The sequence below is a fragment of the Conger conger genome, chromosome 11 (assembly GCF_963514075.1).
Source record: "Conger conger chromosome 11, fConCon1.1, whole genome shotgun sequence".
Taxonomy (NCBI): Eukaryota; Metazoa; Chordata; class Actinopteri; order Anguilliformes; family Congridae; genus Conger; species Conger conger.
This window is the reverse complement of record NC_083770.1, coordinates 41,644,827-41,665,035: the sequence shown is the minus strand read 5'-3', so window position 1 is coordinate 41,665,035 and position 20,209 is coordinate 41,644,827. Positions and strand designations below refer to the sequence as shown.

Below are 20,209 nucleotides of genomic sequence, written 5' to 3'. Positions count from 1 at the left end.
TGGCGTCTCACTGACAGCTGTGCTACTGCCATTATCTGGTCGGTCGCTGATAAACAGAAGTAGGACCACCGACGCAGGCTTTTTCTTCACTTCATTTCATTTATCGGCCTTGCTCAGACTCCGATTGCAGTCGCAAAAGCCACTCCTCGACAAAAGGGTGAAATATACAGCGTATTTGCAGCCAGAGTCACGCCCACTCTGTTTGGAAAAAGACGGGAGAGAGCGCTCCGTCGGCTAACGTTAGCTCGCCAGCTAACCTGCAACGTCTGGGCGATTGACCCGGGCGGCTCATTGACACAGCTAGCAGCTAACAGGCTAGCGTTTAAAGGCGTGTTGTTCACCGTGTTGACAGCAGAATGTCTGTTGTGTAGAGAACGCTGCCGTGACCAGGGATACTTTATTTTTTAATGTTCGACCTGTCCCGGTTTTGTTTCTCTGGAGGAGAGAGAGATGGGCTCGGGGGCCGTGGATTCGTCCCAGTGGCTGTCGGTGAAGGAAGAGACTATCTTTCTTCACGACGGACTGATTCGGGTCACGGACCTGGCCGAGCTGCCTAGTGAGATCGGGGTCTCGGAACAGGGGGATACCGAACAGGAGGTGAGTCCAACAACACCAACGGTTTTTTCTAACGTAACCAGTTAGCCTACATTAGCCTGGCTAGCTGTCTAAAGCAGCTAACATTAGCAGGCTGTCAAGGCTACCTGCCATTAACTGAATAGTTTTAGCTGCTTCATCGCTAATGTTAATTTGCTAACTGTTGACTTGTTAATTAAATCTAGCTTGCAATCCGTCTTGTTTCCTTGCTAGTCTGTGATTATTTGTATTTGCTTGACAGGGGTCCGTAAACGGGCTGTGTGACAACCATAAACTGTAGACTGGCCATTCCTTTTATTTAGAAAAGCAAAAGCGAGTTCACGAACTAGATCAGCTGGTTATGTCTCTGTGAGTGATTTTCTGTAGTTCAGTGGAATATTCTGGATTGGTTTGGATCCAGGGCTGATTGGCGAGTCAGCGTTGAACATACTCCCGATCCCAGTAGCTACCTAGCTTACTTGCTTACCTACCGTTAGCTTAAGCACACATTGGCTAACAAGCTAATATAGTCTCACGGTGTTCACACTGCCTGTCTGGGCTCTTCCGTTACAATAATATGACGGTGCAGGTTGGATTGAGGAAATGGCTAGCGACTTATTTAGCCAATATGCATGTTTATATGATTTGGCAAGGAATGCTATTTGACGTTCATTTATGCACCCTACTGTATGTACAAGAGACAAGCCCTTCGAATCTTCCACCCATTTATCATACAGACATCGGCTATCTTATTAAATCTACCCTCAAATCCGTGAACCTAGTGCATTTCAATTCAGAGTAACGGATATTGTGCTTAGCTAATTGTATGCCACACTCTAGTGTCGCCCTGCAAAGGAAGGGCTGATCTGACAAGACTCTCCAAGACGTAAACAACATTCGTTCATGGTGGTTCCCCCGACAAGCTGTTGCAGGCGAATTATCAATTGCGCAGCAGGAAGACGTTAACGATGACATTCACATGTTCACATCGCTATTATAACTTGCAACACTAAGCTAATGTTCCCCAGGGCCGAAATAGTAAAGCCACTCGGTCCCTTAAAGGCCAAATCCAGTTTTATTTGTGCATCAGTTTGTCCCGATGTATTTTCGACCTAATTTGGATTAATCGCTCTTAGTGTTTTTAGTTCTTCCGGTAATTTAAATACGTTTGATAAGATCATATTCCGAAGCAAAACATCTCTGCTAATTTAAAATTGCGTGTCCGTAAGGTTTCCATGACTGGGAGAGGATTGTCTTATTTTTAGAGGTGATATTGAGTGACTTTCCGCCTCCAAGGCTGATCGCAGCTTTAAGCTGATCCATAACTTCTGTGTTCGCAGATCAAATGTGTTCAAAAGAAGACCGAATGCTATGGATACACGTATCAGAGAGACACCAGTGCTGATAGACAAGACGCGAGAATTAAAATCTGGTGTCAACAAAACTCTAGGCGAGTTTTCATTTCTGGTGGTCGTTTTGCGAATCATTTGGGAGACCTGGACGGGTGTAAATTGTTTTGTCGTTGTAGTAACGATGCGAGCCCAGCCCTGTTTCTCAGACAGAGGCTATAGCCATTACCTAGATGATGACAGTCTCCCAGTTTCCAGTATCCTAATAATATCAGACGCAGTGTTTCTGTGCACTGAGGGGAGGAGGGGGGGAGGCCTCGCCTGGCGTTGTCACCTGCCTTGCGGGAGCAGGAGGGGGTTTCGCCACGGCGTTTTCAGCTGTTTTGGCGTCCAGAGTACGGAGGCCAGAGATCATCTGTCAGAATGCAGAAGGGGACGTTCAGTTCCTTCCCTCCTCTAGCTAATCTGTTCCAACCGTCGCTGTGGCTAATCCCTGGTTCACCCCATTAAAGGCTTTTCATTTTAAAGCATTTGAGTAATTTCGAGCAGTTTCAGAAGCTGGGAGCACACACAGACCCATTGGTAAACACACAGATGTCCGTTTCATTCCTGTTGCCTTCCTGTGCGAAGTGGTGAACCGTTCCTTTTTGGCTACCTTGATAACCATGAAAACCAATCCTTGGTGTGCCGTGTTGGAGGTCGTTTATAAACGGTATTCGGAGTAATTCTGTGCAGTTTCAGAAAATAGGCGTATGTACTGTATGGGCCCCTTGGTTTGAGCCTGTTTCAGCCGCTCACGGTGCGGTGGAGACTGCAGTGATTTGTAATTTGAGTCCAGCGTATCTGTAACACAATCAGGGCTCTGTGTGAGGGTACCAGGGAGGGAGGGAGGATGATGGACACCAGAGGGGGTGGGGTGGGGGGAGTGACACCATGACACACTGATGCACAGACCCCCACCCCCCCCTCCAAAAAACCGTTCCTTCTTCCCCTGGGCCGTGGACAGTGAAGTGTCCTCCGCTTCTGTGGCTTCTCGGAAAGGGCTCGCCAGTCCCTGACTCATTCTTCGTTGAGTCATTATCTCGTTTTTCAGCCCTGGGCTGACCAAGGAATAAGTGTCACCCGGTAGCTAGCGGAAAGAAATCAGCCAGGTACCGAAAATTAATTTTTAGGTAGATGGATTGATCATTAGACTTAGAGGGTTTTTTCAAGACTGAGCACAGTGATGAGGGTGAAATTCGCCTCAACCACCACCCACCACCCACCACCCACCTGGGTGATGCACGGCTGCCTTTTTGCGCCAGAACACTCACCACACACCAGCTGAGGTGAAGAGGGAGAATAATGCTTTTGGCAAATCAGGGGATGCTTAGGTGGCAGGTTGAAAGAGCCAGGTTGGCCACATACAGAAAATTCCATACTGTTTACAGAGGGTTTTGGCAAACCCGACCAAGTGCGTCCGGTATTGAATCGGTAGTTTGATGCTTATGAAAATACTCTCCGGTAACTGTTGTGTCACTTCCTCCAGTTTGAGAGAACCAGCATCGTTCCTGAGGTGATGACAAGTGCTGAGTTCCAGAAACTTCCGTTATGTGTTATGTAGCAGGCCTTGGCTCTGCTTCCAGGTCCTCTCATTGGCCGGGTTGTTCGGTGGCACAGTGCTTTCATAGATATAACTGCAGTGTGTACCTGTCTCCATAATGCTAACTTCAGTGCGTACCTGTCTCCGTAACGCTAACTGCAGTGCGTACCTGTCTCCATAATTCTCAATGCAGTGTGTACCCGTCTCCATAACGCTAACTTCAGTGCGTACCTGTCTCCATAACGCTAACTGCAGTGCGTACCTGTCTCCATAATGCTAAATGCAGGTCGTACCTGTCTCCATAACGCTAACTTCAGTGCGTACCTGTCTCCATGATGCTGAATGCAGTGCGTACCTGTCTCCATAACGCTAACTGCAATGTGTACCTGTCTGTGATGTAATACAAGCCCAAGGTCATGTTTGCACTCTGGCCCCTGGGAAAACTGTTAAAAGCCCAATCAGAGGCAAGATGGGCGGGCTGTTGGTTATGTCCTCCTGTCAGAGGTGAGAGGGGCAGGGTGTTGGTTATGTACTCCAGTTCGAAGCTGGAGGGTAGGGTGTTGGTTATGTACTCCAGTTCGAAGCTGGAGGGTAGGGTGTTGGTTATGTACTCCAGTTCGAAGCTGGAGGGTAGGGTGTTGGTTATGTACTCCAGTTCGAAGCTGGAGGGTAGGGTGTTGGTTATGTACTCCAGTTCGAAGCTGGAGGGTAGGGTGTTGGTTATGTACTCCAGTTCGAAGCTGGAGGGTAGGGTGTTGGTTATGTACTCCAGTCAGAGGTCAGAGGGGCGGGGTGTTGGCTATGTGCTCCAGTCAGAGGTCAGAGGGGCGGGGTGTTGGCTATGTGCTCCAGTCAGAGGTCAGAGGGGCGGGGTGTTGGCTATGCCTCCTCCCTTCACCCACAGCTGGGCCTGCTCTCTGCTCTTCTCTGGTGGAACGTCACCGCGGGATGAGGAACACTCGCACTGTGGCCATCGTTTTGGGAAGCCACCGCCCTGTCCTCACGCACTCTCCCGTCCGTCTTCCTGGAGCCCGGCTCCGGCTGCCGTTCCCCTGGAAGCGCTGCATCTGAAACCCCAGCCCCCCCGGTTCAGGAACGTTGCTGTAACGTTAGCCGCACGTCGCACACCGAATCGATTTAAAATGCGCCTGCTAAATGGCATAATGGATGCTTTTCCAGCGCTGAACGAGCGCGTTGGGCACTCTGAAATCAATACCCCTAAAAACAAGGCCTAAGTGCAGATGTAGCAGTTTGTGGCTAATGCCTGGGCATTAATGCTGCTGCTGTAGCTCTTACCACACTGCCTCGTCTCTCCATCCTTTTTTAGGTAGATAGGCAGAAGTAGGCAGGTGATTGAATGGCAGTCGTTTTTAGCCTGTGCAAACATGGACATGTATTCTGTGCTCTCAGTCAGGGGAACAGCTTGTGCACTTGTCCCGAAGACTTTTTGGCACTGGCTCAAAAGTGAAACTACTTGCTACAGCAGTTTGGTCATGGAAAAGTGACCACACTTGGACGTAAAGGTACGAAAATGTTCCCTAAAAGGTACAAATGTACAAAGGTACAAATGCTATAGCTAGCCAACAATACGTAATGAATTAATGTATTATTAATGTGTACCTTTTTTTCTTGGCCAACACGGGCATTTGTCCTCAAAGGGAACATTCATGTATTTACAGGGTACATTTGGTCCTTGAAGAACAAAAATGTCCCTCCACTTTCACTTTGTTCATGAGAGTGCAGTGGCTCCTTCAGGGGATTTTGACCGTGGCCCTGTACAGCCTCTGAGCTGCCCCGTGTACAGTAGGTTAGGAGGGCGAACCTCTTGGTCTGGTCCATTCCATGAGTTCATGCTGCCTCCTGCTCTTGTGTCCCCTTTGGGGGGAAACCTGGCCTGAGAAGGCATGCGTCAATCAAAACGCAGGAACATTGCTTAAAAGTGCATAATGATAATACATTTACAGGGATTAAAATAAAACAAAAAGGACACAGAATTAGGTACCAAACAAGTCAGTCAACAGTGGCAATGGAATGGTAGTGTGGGTTGATACAGGGCTGAACTAGCGCTGCTGTTTACAGCTGTTCATTACCTTTTGGTTCAGATTCTGAACCAGTCTGGCTCTCACCTTAGCTCCCTCCCCGTCCTGACTGAACCAGTCTGGCTCTGACCTTAGCTCCCTCCCCGTCCTGACTGAACCAGTCTGGCTCTCCTGTCCCAGTTGTGACAGCGCCAGTGGGTTCCGGAGGACCACAGAGTTCACTTTTATCGTCGTGTGACGTGGAAATTAGCCGTGGTGTTTTAGTGTGAGTTTTTGCACATTGTCTCTGTTTGTGAACGTAAAATGTGTTTTTATCTGTGAAAAACCCTGAAAGCGTCAGACTGGCGGTGCCGTAGGTGGGCTTTGTCCCCTACTAGCCTTTACCATGGTCTATGGGGACACCTGTCACCCCAGTCAATAATACTGCTCCTGAGACAGCACTCTCCTGCCTGTCAGAGGATCAGCCTGCGCGTCTCCTCCGCCTCTCGCTCTGCTCTCAGGATGAGGGTACAGCGGGGATAATGTGCTTGGCAGCTCATGACACCTCTGCGTTTACAGGAATTATGGGGAGGCGCCTGTGAATTCAGCTGGAAAGGGGAGGCGATGGGGGCTTGGTGAGGAGCCCTGGTATCTGAGGACAGGCTGCGGAGCGTGGGGCCGTTCGAGGTGATGAACGGAGCGATTGTTTGGGCCCTCAGGGGCCTGCTGGAGAGGAGGGTCGGCGGTGTGAGGAACTAATGATGTTAGGGATGGGTAGAGACGCTGCATCAGTCTCTCTCTCTCTCTCTCCCTCCCCCTCTCTATTTCTCTCTCTCCCTCTCTCTCTGTCTCTCTCTCTCTCTCTCCCTCTCTGAGCAGCTCTCAGAGTTCAGACAGTAGCAGCAGCTCATGAATAATGGATGCTCATTGGCTGTTTGCAGGGTGGTTCTGATCCGATGTGCCGTGGGTCCGTGGGGGACTGCTGCATCAGGAGATTGTTTAGCGGTGAAAGACCTTCCCGTCCTCAGCCCTGGCCTTTCTGAGAGTGCGTTTGACGGCTAAGGCCCGTTCGCGTGTTTCAGACCTGACCTGGGGCTTGTTCCAGTCGCTTATCTTTCACCTCTTTCTTCCTCTCCTTGCTTCCTTTCCTTGCTCCTATCTCCACCCATCAGGGAAGGCAAAGAAGGAAGCGAGAAAAGGAGAGAAGAAGACGGGGGAATCGTCTGTTAACGTGAATTAGGCGAATTAATTTCAGTCAATTCAGGCGTGGCAGATGTGTGGAAGACCGGGATCCGCAGGTCCAAGAAAGATACTTCCACAAAGGAAGCGCTCATGTTTTCTTGCTCAAGGAAATGCCCCAGGAACAGTGTGAGGTGCTGCAGGATTGGACACGACCCCAACAGGGTCTGCTGGGATCCCCAGCCCTTGTCCAGGGTCTGCTGGTTTTTCTTGACACTTTTACAGCAGTTGGTTGAACCGTTATCTGAGCCTTTCCTGGTCAACTGGTTGATTACGCGGAAATCTGCTGCCCACTGACTGGTTTTGGTTTGTGACTGGTTTTGTGACTGGTTTTGGTTTGTGACTGGTTTCGTGACTGGTTTTGGTTTGTGACTGGTTTCGTGACTGGTTTTGGTTTGTGACTGGTTTCGTGACTGGTTTTGGTTTGTGACTGGTGTAATGACTGCTTTTGGTTTGTAAAGTTTTCCATGTATCCATTTCTTCCCACCCTGAGGGGAGGGAAGCGTGTGCAGGTATGCGCTGGAATGTGCTGGAGTGTGCAGGTACGTGCAAGCATACAGTGGGCTCAAGAATTAATGGCACCCTGCATTCAGTGCGTTCAGTGCACAGATATGTTCTGGTAGGTGCACATATGCTCAGATATACTCAGATATGCTCAGATATGCTCAGATATGCTCAGATATGCTCAGATATACTCAGATATACTCAGATATGCTCAGGCATGCACAGGTATACACATATGCTCTGGTAGGTGCAAATATAGGTGCAGATTTACTTGGTATACTCAGGTATACTTGGGTATGCACGGGTATACTCAGATATGCTCTGGTAGGTGCAGATATAGGTGCAGATTTACTTGGGTATGCTCAGATATACTCAGGTATACTCAGGTATACGCAGATATACTCAGGTATACTCGGGTATGCTCAGGTATGCTCAGGTATACTCGGGTATACTCAGGTATACTCCGATATACTCAGGTATGCTCGGGTATGCTCAGGTATACTCGGGTATGCTCAGGTATACTCGGGTATACTCAGATATACTCGGATATACTCAGATATACTCAGGTATACTCAGGTATACGCAGATATACTCGGGTATACCTGGGTATACTCAGGTATGTGCACGTACGGCCTGTGACCGCTCCTCCTGCTGACCAGTGTCCCTCTCCCCCCCCCTCCCCCCCCCCCCCCGCAGATCCTGACCTTCGAGACCAAGAACCCGGCGGAGTTGGCGGAGCGGCTGCGGGCGGTGTGCGGTAACCAGAGCAACGCGTACGCGCGGCTGCTGGAGTACCGTCTGAACGCCCTGCGCGGCCTGTGGGGGGCGCAGCGCCAGCTGGGGCTGGAGATGCAGCAGGAGCGCGAGGGCGCCGGGGGGTCCGGGGGGGACGAGGAGGCGCTGGCCCTGCTGAAGCGCCAGGGCCTCCTGCAGCAGCCCGACCTGGCCCCCTTCACCTCCCGCATGGGGCTGCTGCTGGTCTTCCCCCTGCTGCAGTCCCAGTCCCGCAGCGACCCCACCCTCTGCAGCATCACCGCCGAGGTCAGGGGTCACCCGCTACGCTACGCTACCTCTCCGTTACACGTTGCACTGATGGAGCTGAGCCTGTTATTCCAGCGGTCGATTGGGCTAAGCAGGGCCCGATCCCCCCTGGAACACTGTGGGAGTTAAGGGCCTCGCTCAAGGGGGCAAACAGCTGAACTTAACTTATCGTGGCTACACTGGGGCTTAAACCTTCAACCTTCCAGGTCCCAGTCATGTAACTTAGCCACTCGGCACCTGTTACCAAGGTGTCGCATGTGTCCGTTCACATGTACTAAATAAAAGTGTGAATAGTGTCTGAAAACGTTGCCAAAAGGCTTCTCGCTGTCCCCTATATGTGCATAAAATTGTACTGTACTGTGTGTGGTTTGTGAGTTCTGTGTTCTGTTCTACTGTTTGAATTTTATGTGAGACGATGCAAACGACTAGCTGGGACGTTTACCCAGAGGGCCTATCCTGAGTGGGTATAACCCCTCTATAGGGTCTATACCCATCTCTCTCTGGCTTGCTTCTCCCTGACATTCTTCTCTGGGTGTCAATGTTCTCAGTGGACCTCCGCTGGTTAAATGCAGGATTAAAATGTCACCGTGTATAGGAGCTTTGGCTGAATGCCTGGGCTGTGAGCTGAATGTCTGAATGGGCTGCGCTCTCCCCCCAGGTCCTCCTGGCCTGCCTGCGAGACTGCCAGCCCCTCAGTCTGAGTAAGGAGCCGGCGGACTGTCTGAACGGCCTGGAGGGCCTGCTGTGCTCCTGGCTGGAGGTCCCGCCCGGCCTGCGGGCCTCGCCCTTGCCCTCCCCCTCCCCGCTGCACTCCCCCCGGCAGAGAGAGAACGCCGCTGCCGCCCTGGTGGCCCTGGCCTGCGCGCGGTGAGTGTGAGAGCGCCCCCTACAGGAGGGGCTGAGTGTGAGAGTGTGAGAGCGCCCCCTACAGGAGGGGCTGAGTGTGAGAGCGCCCCCTACAGGAGGGGCTGAGTGTGAGAGTGCCCCCTACAGGAGGGGCTGAGTGTGAGAGCGCCCCCTACAGGAGGGGCTGAGTGTGAGAGCGCCCCCTACAGGAGGGGCTGAGTGTGAGAGTGAGAGCGCCCCCTACAGGAGGGGCTGAGTGTGAGAGTGCCCCCTACAGGAGGGGCTGAGTGTGAGAGTGCCCCCTACAGGAGGGGCTGAGTGTGAGAGTGCCCCCTACAGGAGGGGCTGAGTGTGAGAGCGCCCCCTGCAGGAGGGGCTGAGTGTGAGAGCGCTCCCTACAGGAGGGGCTGAGTGTGAGAGTGAGAGCGCTCCCTACAGGAGGGGCTGAGTGTGAGAGTGCCCCCTACAGGAGGGGCTGAGTGTGATAGCGCCCCCTACAGGCGGGGCTTAGTGTGAGAGTGTGAGAGTGAGAGTGAGAGTGTGAGTGTGTGTGTGTGTGTGTGTGTGTGTGTGTGTGTGTGAGAGAGAGTGTGCATGCGAGAGAGTGTGCGTGTGTGAGAGAGAGAGAGAGTGTGTGTGTGTGTGTGTGCGTGTGTGTGAGAGTGTGCGTGCGAGTGTGCGTGCGTGTGAGAGAGTGTCTGTGTGTGTGTGTGAGAGTGTGTGTGAGAGTATGTGTCTGTGAGAGTGTGAGTGTGTGTGTGTGTGTGTCTGTGAGAGTATGTGTGTGTGCGTGCGTGTGTGAGAGAGAGTGTGTGTGTGTGTGTGTGTGTGTGTGCGTGCGTGTGAGAGTGTGCGTGCGAGTGTGCGTGCGAGAGAGTGTGTGTGTGTGTGTGTGTGTGTGTGTGTGAGAGTATGTGTCTGTGAGAGTGTGTGTGTGTGCGCGCGTGTGTGTGTGTGTTTGCGGGGGGCTCTGCTGTAGCTGACACTCGCACACCGCGTGTCAAAAGCAGAGCCCGTCTGTGTGCTCTCCTTTGAGAGGCAGAGACGCCCCATTGTTACAGAGAACCATCGAGCCAGGGCCTTCCGTCCAATCGGATCCTTTGATTAAAGGGCTGCAGTTTTTTTTTGCCTTGTTTTTGTTCCCCGCCTCGCTCAGTCACAACGGTTGTCCTTAGCAACACGGGACACAAACAAAGGCAGTTCTGAGCACGTTGTTTGGTTTCAGAGATGCCAGTTTGCACACGTGGGGACCAAGCATGCAGGTATTATATTTTGGGACAGTTCAGAAAGCTCACTTTAGAAGAGAACTCTAATTTTTGGGAGATTATCTGCCCCAGACCCCCCCCCCCCCCTTCTGTGAATAGTGCAACGTGGGGGTCAATAATTGAGTGATTGGTGCTACGATGTGATGATGTCACCTGCCTGTCATCACCTGGGGGGGGGGGGGCACTGATCCAACCCTGAGTCACTGCTGACTGAACGTTCTGGAGCAGGCCATTAATATTATAAATGCATACACACACACACACTGACACACGTATTGACACACACAAACGCACACACACACACAAACACAAACACACTCTTTTACACACTGACAAATACTGACATGCATTCTACGCATGCGCACACACACAAGCACAAACGCACTCTTACACACACACTGACTAACATACTGACACGCACACTACACATACATACACATACACACAGACACACACAGGCCCTGTTTAGACGACAACGGTTTCTCAAAAATGGAAAGGCTTTTCCCTTGCTTTTGCAAAAAAATCTGCGTTGATATGACAACGTTATGACAAAGATCCCCCTTTACACAGTTACGCAAAACGCTGTAGTATCCATGCCAGGCCAGTGGGTGGCTTTGCGACTCAACACCACAGAATAAGACCACGCGCCTGCGCATGCTGTTGAACCAAAACAACAAACCTGGCGGAAGCACGGGCGAAAAGCGATAACTTTGTGTGGACGGACGAGGAAGTGGAGTTATTGTTAAGAGTGAACCTGGATTACAAAACATCGTCTGGGAGTCCTGCCAGTTGTTGTTCTGTTTAGACTTATTGACGGCATTATCAAATCACATTACATTACATTACATTATTGGCATTTGGCAGACGCTCTTATCCAGAGCGACGTACAGTTGATTAGACTAAGCAGGAGACAATCCTCCCCTGGAGCAATGCAGGGTTAAGGGCCTTGCTCAAGGGCCCAACCCGTTATCAAAAGTTAATGTTTTCAGCCAACCGATACGCCGGTGTCATGTAAACGCAAGGCCCAAATGCAACAAAAGTGTGCCGTTTTCGGCAGGCACTGTTGTCGTGTAAAGCCAACCTTACACACACACACACACACACACACACACACACACACACACACACACACACATATACCTGGCCGTGGTTCTGGGGCCTGGTCGTGGCTCTGAAGCTTGGCTGTTTTCTGACTCACTCCCCCTGCTCTGCTCCTCATCTAGGGGTTCGCTGAAGACCTTCATCCACACCGTACACCTGCTCCAGAGGCAGACGGACCTGGGCCAGCTTCCCGTTGCCGATGTCCTGTACAGGTAAATGCCAGACATTACCATCATGATTTCCCTCAAAACGTCCTCTAACCGTCCCTGAGACATTGTGGTGATTTCGCCCTGACGTTTGTGGCTCTACAGGCGCATGGCTACGTTGTGGTAACATTATGAGGTCAGTGACGTGTGATTGGATGTAGGGGTGGTGGGTCGGCCCACAGCCCTGAGACAGTGACGTGTGATTGGATGTAGTGGTGGTGGGGCCGGCCCATCGCCCTGAGATCCTGACGTGTGATTGGATGAGGAGGCCGTGTGACCCTGTGTGACCCCTCCTCTCTCCCCGCAGGCTGCTGTTGCTGGAGGGGGGGCCGGGCTCCCCGTGCTGTCTCCTGGGGGGGAAGCACAGCGTGTCCTGGGGGTTCGAGGACATGCTCCCCGCGCCTGACAGCAGCGCCACGGGGGCCGAGAGCAAAGGTGAGCGTCCCACCCCATGGCATTCTGGGAGCAGGGGAGACCCGCTTCAGTGTGGAAATGCAGTACAGCTGGACAGCCAGTGAAACATAGGCTGAGGTTATCCCCTCCCTTTTGGGATACAGGCAGTAAAATCCACGATTGTTCAACCAATCACAGGTTTAGAGAGCTTCATCTGGTGTCAGTGAAACCTTGAAGTCTACGTTGAGCAGGAACATGGGCTGACAGTGCTGTAATCATCTGTAGCGATTCGGGGTTAATCTGCTGGGAATTCAGGCCTCTTCAGGTCGGTCTGTAGTGGCTCAGTGCCAGTCCTGTGTGGAGGTTCAGAGTGCTGTAATTAATGTAATTCATGCAATTCATGTAATTAGAGTAATGATGGGGGCGGGGACTCAGTCTGAGGCTGTCGAAAGTGAAACAAAGTGCTATTTAATCTGCTGTCTCTTCTCTCCTCCCCTCTGCTGCTTTCCCCCTTCTCCTCTCTTTCTCTCCTCCACCCTCTCTTCTCTTCTGTCCTGTCCTCCTGTATCCCCGGTCTTCCTCTCCTCTCTCCTCCCCCCTCACCCCCCCCCCCCCCCCCAGACGCAGACCTGGGGCGTTGCCTGGCGACAGACGGACTCTATCTCTACACCACCAACTCCTTTGGGAAGGGGGTCAGCAAGCTGGGCTCTGGGCTGCACGGGACTCTGCGGTAATACGATACGCCCGCGCTAACGTGCTAAAAATACGCCCGCGCTAACGTGCTAAAAATACGCCCGCTACTCCTGTCACGAGCAGGGCACCGTTGGTCTGCTGAGGAAGAGGAAGAGGAGGAAGAGGAGGATGCAAATGTGCACAAACAGTTTTACCAGTTTTATTGCCTCACTGACCGCCTCACTGTGTGTGTGTGTGTGTGTGTGTGTGTGTGTATCTGCAGGGGGTTTGTGTACTGTAGGAATGAGGAGCTGGAGCCAGGCTGGGTGGTGTTCTGCAGTGGGCGTCTCCTGCACAGACCCGCCTCCTTCGACACCAAACCCCACCAGCTGTGCCAAGTCATCGACCCCTTCACCCTGCAGGTGAGCCCCCTCAACCCCCTGGATCCCTTATACCCCCAATACCTGCCCTACCCCCCCTCCTTCCCCCATACTCCTGGCCCTCTGGCAGACACAAGGGGCTTCTTTAGAGCCCCAGTCAACCACAGCGTTCAGCCTGAAATTGACCTGCGTCCTGCCAAAAATTGTGCTTCGGCTTGCAATTCAGTCCTGCTTCCTGATTCAGGCCTCAGGATGGTTGCTGAGCTGAGCTCTGTGTGTACGCTATTGGCTGTGAAGGTGGAGAGGCGCCGTTTGTGATTGGCCCTCACCGTGGCGATGGGTGTTTGTGATTGGCCCTCACCGTGGCGATGGGTCTGTGTGATTGGCCCTCACCGTGGCAATGGGTGTGTGTGTCGCAGGTGTGTCAGATCGTGCCCATGCCCTCCCACCACCTCCCTGTGGGGAGCAGCCTCACCTCCCTGCACCTCTGCTCCGACGGGTCCTACCTGTACTGGGTCTGGTCTCCGGCCAGCCTCAACGAGAAGACCCAGAAGGGCCACTCCGTCTTCATGGACGTCTTCACGCTCACGGTGGGTTATTGGGTAATGTAGTTCTGAATTGTACTGCAGAGACTGAATTGTAACTTGGCTTTGCACTCAGAAATGCATCGTGTTACATGTGGGGAATGCTGAATACAGTAATTGTGGAATGGTCGGTAATGTAGTTCTGGAATGCTTGGTAATGTAGTTCTGGAATGCTTGGTCATGTAGTTCTGGAATGCTTGGTCATGTAGTTCTGGAATGCTTGGTAATGTAGTTCTGGAATGCTTGGTAATGTAGTTCTGGAATGTTTGGTAATCTAGTTCTGGAATGCTGGGTAATGTAAGTTCTGAACCCCCCCCCCCTTACAGACGCAGACGGGCCTGTGTGTGGCTGAGGCCCTGCAGGAGAGGGTCATCCTGATGCGGAAGGAGGGCGAGTCGTCCAAGTGTCTGAACGACCTGCTGCTGAGCCGCATGTCGCGCTTCCGCGCGTCGCACTCGGCCACGCTCGCCGCCCTCACGGGCTCCACCATCACCAACACCGTCAAGGAGGAGCAGTCCGGTACGCTAGCCCCCCCACCCCCCGGTACGCTAGCTCCGTCGTCTGGCACCTAGCCCCCTCACCTGTCCCAGCATGCTCAGCGAGTTCCCCTGAGGCTACTCTTCCTCTCTTTCTTATTCTGCTGGGCGTGTTTCGTGCTTCTTGTTTTTCGGTTTGGGCGTCTCTTGTTTGACCAGCATGTAAAAATAAATAAATAAATAAGTTTGAAGGGCTATGTGAGTTGGTGTGTGTAATGCACCCGTCTCTCTCTTTGTCTCTATCCCTCTCCCTCTCCCTCTCCCTCTCTCTCTCTCGCTCTCTGTAGCGGTGAACACCAGCTGCGGCCTGTCTCTGAAGACGCTGCGTAAGACGCCCATGTTGGTGTGCGGGACGTTCCTGGTGATGCTGGCGTCGCCCCCGGGGGTGTCGGGAAGCTCTGCCACACGCTCTCTGTTCGGGGGCAGCAGCGGCCTGTCCTCCCTGAAGAGTAAGTGCCAACCACCCTTCCCCCCGTTCTGTTTTTTTCAGTTTAATGGCTAAGGTGCCTGTAGCCCTGTAGCCCTGTAGCCCTGTAGCCCGGTGGCTAAGGTGCCTGGAGCCCTGTAGCCCGTTGGCTAAGGTGCCTGTAGCCCGTTGGCTAAGGTGCCTGTAGCCCGTTGGCTAAGGTGCCTGTAGCCCGTTGGCTAAGGTGCCTGTAGCCCGGTGGCTAAGGTGCCTGTAGCCCGGTGGCTAAGGTGCCTGGAGCCCGGTGGCTAAGGTGCCTGGAGCCCTGTAGCCCTGTAGCCCATTGGCTAAGGTGCCTGAAGCCCTGTAGCCCTGTAGCCCATTGGCTAAGGTGCCTGAAGCCCGGTGGCTAAGGTGCCTGGAGCCTAGTGGCTCAGGTGCATATCTGGGACCCTGAAGGTTGGTGGTTCAAGCCCACATTGCTCTGGCCGCTGTTTAGTCTAATCAACCGTATGTCGCTTTGGACAAAGGTGCCAGCTAAATAACTGTAATTTAATGTTTAGCTGAATCCAGTTTCATTCCGTTTGTCAGCTGTGCGCTGTGTAATTTGACTGTAATTTGTTTGCGTTTGTGTCTTGCCCCTGAGGGAAGCCCTTGCTCCTGCATGGGAAAAGGCTCATTTGTGTTTGGCACGGTCAGAGCCTGCAGCCTTTCAGCTGTGTCTCTGTGACTCCGCTGGGCTGATCCAGCGGGTCCACATCCGGTTTCTCACCGTTCCTCCTTTCCCCATTTTTCCATTCCCTCTCTCCCCATCTTTCCCCCCCCACCTCTCTCCCTGACTCTACCTCCATCTTGAGGTTTCATTCTCTCTCTCTTTCCCTCTCTCCCTCCCCACTCTCTCTCGCTCTCTCCTCCCTCCCCTCAGTCCTGGCCTCCAGTTTGGTCTTCAGCCTAGCGGACGGTCAGTTCAGCAGCCGTGCCGACCTCATCGATGCCCCGGGCAGTTCGCTGGGTCGAGGGGCGCAGGTATCTGGGCTGGGTAGGTACTCCTGCGGAGAAAGGGTCTGAGACAGGAACTTCAATAATGTAATAATCAGCGTGTATGTTATTCTGCAAAGTCTGTTCTCACAACAGAGATATCTATGTTTCACAGATGGGCAGTCCCTCTGAGCATTTATCTCTCATGTTTACATTAGCATTAGCAAATCATCACTAGTTACACTGATTCTCAAATAAGGTTAGTAATGCGCTAGGCTAGTTCTTGCTACTTCCGTGAGAATTCTTCTGTGAAAAATGGCTTCAAATGTGTCAACCAGGTTCCAGGCCTACACTACGCAATCTTAGAATGCAACCAAAACAAATTCTCTTAAGTCTTCACCAAAAACAATTCTGATAGCATTGGCATATTCAGGAGCATCACAGAGTAAAATATCCTGATGTTGAAGGACAGTGGACTAAAATGGCTGTAGGTTTGCACTGATTTGACGGGGAGGTCTAAAATGTCTGTCCTCTCCAGGGGCCTGCTACGACTCCCTCAACAACCTGATCTGGACCTGCTCCAGTGACTACATGGACCAGTGGTGTAACCCTGGCAACCAGGCCTTCCACCACCTGTGCCAAAGGCTGGGCGTCAGCCACATCATCAAAGAGCCCAAAGGTGAGGGGTCAAAGGGGCGTGGCCTCTGCCTTTCTGCCAATGGGGAATTTAAAGGGGTGGTGACTGAGGAGATAAAAAATGGTGATCGATGAGAGTGTGGGTAAGAGCATCTGCTATGTGTGTTATACAGCCTCCCGGCTTGCTCCTGTATGCTTGAAGACAAACTCGAGGAAGTTCCCTTACACTGTTTCTGCTTTTTTTGGCGTCTGCATTGCTCTGATTAACGTTTGGCCGTTATACCCTTCTGAAAAAAACAGCTCAAGCTCGGTATTGAAACACCTGGTTCAGTTCAGACCAGCTCCCTCGACATGGTTTAGCCGGTTGACCAGTTCGGACCAGCTCCCAACTCGACATGGTTTAGCCGGTTAACCAGTTCGGACCAGCTCCCAGCTCGACATGGTTTAGCCGGTTGACCAGTTCGGACCAGCTCCCAACTCGACATGGTTTAGCCGGTTAACCAGTTCGGACCAGCTCCCAGCTCGACATGGTTTAGCCGGTTGACCAGTTCGGACCAGCTCCCAACTCGACATGGTTTAGCCGGTTGACCAGTTCGGACCAGCTCCCAGCTCAACATGGTTTGACCAGTTCAAGCTACGTTTAGAAACAGCTGGTTGACCAGCTACCGGCTTAGACAAGCTACCAGCACAAGCTGGCTAACCAGCTCATACCCAGCTTGACCAGCTCAGCTTTCATTGCTGGATTTTACAGCTGGGTATACTCTAATCCAGCCCTGCCCTGGAAAACAGGGTCTGCAGGTTTTCACTCTTATCCTGCACTTCATTTGTCAATTAAAGCTGCTGATTACACTGTAAAATCTCTCACCTCACCTGGCTTCCTGGGTCTGAACTTGGTGCAAATTTCCAGGTGAAAACCAGTTAACCGGCAGACCCTGCGGCTCTCCCGAGTCGACAGTGTGCGACACTGCTCTTAGCCGTGGCAGGTTGTATACGAACACTTCTGTAGGATTACTGTTCTGTAATAAGGACAGTTTTTCTGAGTTTGCTTATCTTTGGTCACAACCAAGCTGAGCTCTGCCAGTCATTACATCATTTCCCTTTCCTGGCATCGGACACAGGTTCTTATCCAGAGCCACTCGCAATAACTTCATTTATATAGAACATTTCAGCCATTTTAGCTCCGAGTGCTTAAAGTAGATAAAACTGGGAACAAACGTAAGGCGAGTATGATTAAAAATAGATAAATCCATTTAAAGAACATCTTTACAGGAACAATCAACTCAATTTAAAACCGAGGAACGCTAAATCACCAGCAGAAACGACTTGAAATAAAACCTGAGAAGACAGTTTATGAAAATACATTTTGTTTATCTGGTCTCATTCATTTGTGAGATTATTTTTATGTTGAGTTTTCTTATTCTTAGAAAGCGCAGTGGCTTTTTGTGGTTCCAGAAATGATCTGCCTGCAATTTCAAATTCTCAGGGACCGGCAAACATTGTAAGCTGAACAACATTGTGCTTGTCATTATTACATATCTGTAACTGCTCGGGGCTGGCAGCCATGTTGCTCGGGATCGTTTGGGAGCTGTGGTTCTGGAACATTCCCAGAAAAAACGCAGCAGGCTGATCTTTCCTGTTCTGTTTTTTCATCACATGCTTTTCTTGTTTTATTATTCCATACCTTATTCAGCTTCTTTATTACATTTCTATCAATATTTTTTGTTATTTATATGTTCATGTTCTCCTAAAAATTCCAGCTTACTGTAAATGAGCCTAAGCTGGTCAAGCTGGTTTAAACCTGTGTTTTCAACACTTTTAGCGGGTCAACCAGCTGACCTATATAGTCAACCAGTTCACCACCAGCTTACTCTCCCAGCTTAACCAGCTTTGACCAGCTTTGTCCAGCTAGAGACCAGCTATGGCCAGCTAGAAGTGTAGACGACACATCTCAAACCATCCTGAACCATCTTAGGATCCCAGCTGGAATTTTCGGCAGGGTTCATGAATAAAGTGTGTGAATGTTATGAATAAAGTGCACTGTGTGAGTGTTATGTTTCGTTGCCGTGACGCCCGCAGAAGAGACGGTGCCGACGGGCGAGGTGATAAACCAGCTGCTGCACCACGTGGGCGCCATGTGCATCCACCAGCTCAACGTGCTAGCGGCTAGCAGCAGTAGCCTGCCCATCGGGGCCTTCCTGGGGAAGCAGCACCCCATCGAGGCCCAGCACTTCAGCAGCATCTGCGACATCATGGAGAAGGCCATGGTCAACGGAGACACCAGCATCATCCGCTGCATTCTGGTGGTATTCCAGGTGAGGGCACGTTAGCATCCTCTGTTTAGCACGTTAGCATCCTCTGTTTAGCACGTTAGCATCCTCTGTTTAGCACGTTAGCATCCTCTGTTTAGCATGTTAGCATTCTGTGTTTAGCACGTTAGCATTCTGTGTTTAGCAAGATAGCATCATGTTTTCACCATGTTTGCAACCTGTGCTTAGCACGATAGCTTCATGTATTCAGCACATTATCATCATGGGTTTGACATGTTAGCATTCTGTGTTCGGCATGTTATGATCCTGTCTTCGGCACACTGGTGTCCTGTTTTTAAGTGTTAGCTGACCTATAGCATTTAGCATTTCCATCCAGTGTTTACTATGTTAGCATCATATGTTTGGACCGCTGGTGTCCTGCCTTTGACATGTCATGCTGTGCTCTGCCTTACCATCCTGTTTTTGCCACTAGCATTAGTATGTTAGCATCCAGTGTTGACTGTTAGCTTCTTTCGTAGCCCTTATCTTGCATTATAGTCCAACTGAAGATAGCATCATATGTTCAGCTGTAATGTACTGTGTTTAGCTCTGCTACCTTCTGGTTAGGGCACTTTGTTTATCTTTGCACTATGTTTTGCATCACCTGATTTTGCACAGGCCTTTGTTAAGCTCTCCTATGTTGTGTTTAGCGTTGGCATCCCGTGTTTAGCGCCCCGTGTTTAGCGCCCCGTGTCTGGAGTCTGGGGAGTAACGCTCCTCCCCTGCGCTCCGTGTCCAGGTGGTGTTCCGGTTCTTCAACCCGCAGTCGGAGCAGAACCGGGAGAGCGTGCGACGCTCCGGCCTCCTGCTCTGGCAGCTGCTGATGGCTCCTGTGGATCAGATCGGAGCGCAGATACAGGGGGAGGTGTGCCTGGCCATCAGGTACTGCAGTACGACACACACACACACAAACACACACACGCGCGCGAGCACACACACACGCGCGAGCACACACACACGCGCGCGCGCGCCCAAGCAAACACACACACGCACACACACGCACACACACGCGCACACACGCGCACACACGCACACACACACACACACACACGCGCAAGCACACACACGCAAGCAAACACACACGCGCGCGAGCACACACACACACGTGCGCGCGCCCAAGCAAACACACGCACACACACACACACACACACGCACACACACACACACACATACTCGCGCGCAACCACACACACACACACACACACTTGCGCGCAAACACACACACACACACACACACACGCGCGCAAGCACAGACACTCATATACACACACACACACACACACACTCTCACTCCCACACACACTCTGACACACTCATACACTCTCTCTCTCTCACACACACACACACACACACTCAGACACAGCACTGCAGTCAGAGTAATGTCTCACACACGCACACACAAACAGTGCTGTGGTCAGAGTGATATCTCACACACACGCATGGACTCACACATACACAAGGCTGTAGTCATGAAGTTATCAATCAAGTGTATGTACTGTACAGAGAAGACAAATGGGTAGAATTAGAACTGATTTTAAAATGCAGAAAACCCTAAGTGAAGAAAGATGCTGTTGTATTTATTATATCTATGTAT

At 51.5% G+C, this 20,209-nt stretch overlaps 1 protein-coding gene across 5 annotated transcripts in view; it reads left to right on the top strand.

Moving 5' to 3' along the window:
• LOC133140237 (probable E3 ubiquitin-protein ligase HECTD4) overlaps positions 1–20,209 on the top strand; it is a 70,652-nt gene continuing 50,443 nt past the window's right edge. For 2 of the 5 annotated variants that reach the window (XM_061259954.1, XM_061259953.1), the window contains exons 1-14: positions 1–597; positions 7,962–8,306; positions 8,965–9,173; positions 11,641–11,730; positions 12,032–12,159; positions 12,739–12,847; positions 13,073–13,211; positions 13,589–13,759; positions 14,080–14,272; positions 14,577–14,738; positions 15,621–15,734; positions 16,212–16,352; positions 18,386–18,621; positions 19,355–19,497. In XM_061259954.1, coding sequence (XP_061115938.1) covers positions 451–597; positions 7,962–8,306; positions 8,965–9,173; positions 11,641–11,730; positions 12,032–12,159; positions 12,739–12,847; positions 13,073–13,211; positions 13,589–13,759; positions 14,080–14,272; positions 14,577–14,738; positions 15,621–15,734; positions 16,212–16,352; positions 18,386–18,621; positions 19,355–19,497 — 2,327 coding nt within the window. In that variant the 5' untranslated portion in view covers positions 1–450. Of the gene's footprint in view, positions 598–6,694; positions 6,754–7,961; positions 8,307–8,964; positions 9,174–11,640; positions 11,731–12,031; positions 12,160–12,738; positions 12,848–13,072; positions 13,212–13,588; positions 13,760–14,079; positions 14,297–14,576; positions 14,739–15,620; positions 15,735–16,211; positions 16,353–18,385; positions 18,622–19,354; positions 19,498–20,209 lie in introns of all 5 variants that reach the window. The other 3 variants (XM_061259952.1, XM_061259951.1, XM_061259955.1) reach the window with 2 other exon arrangements.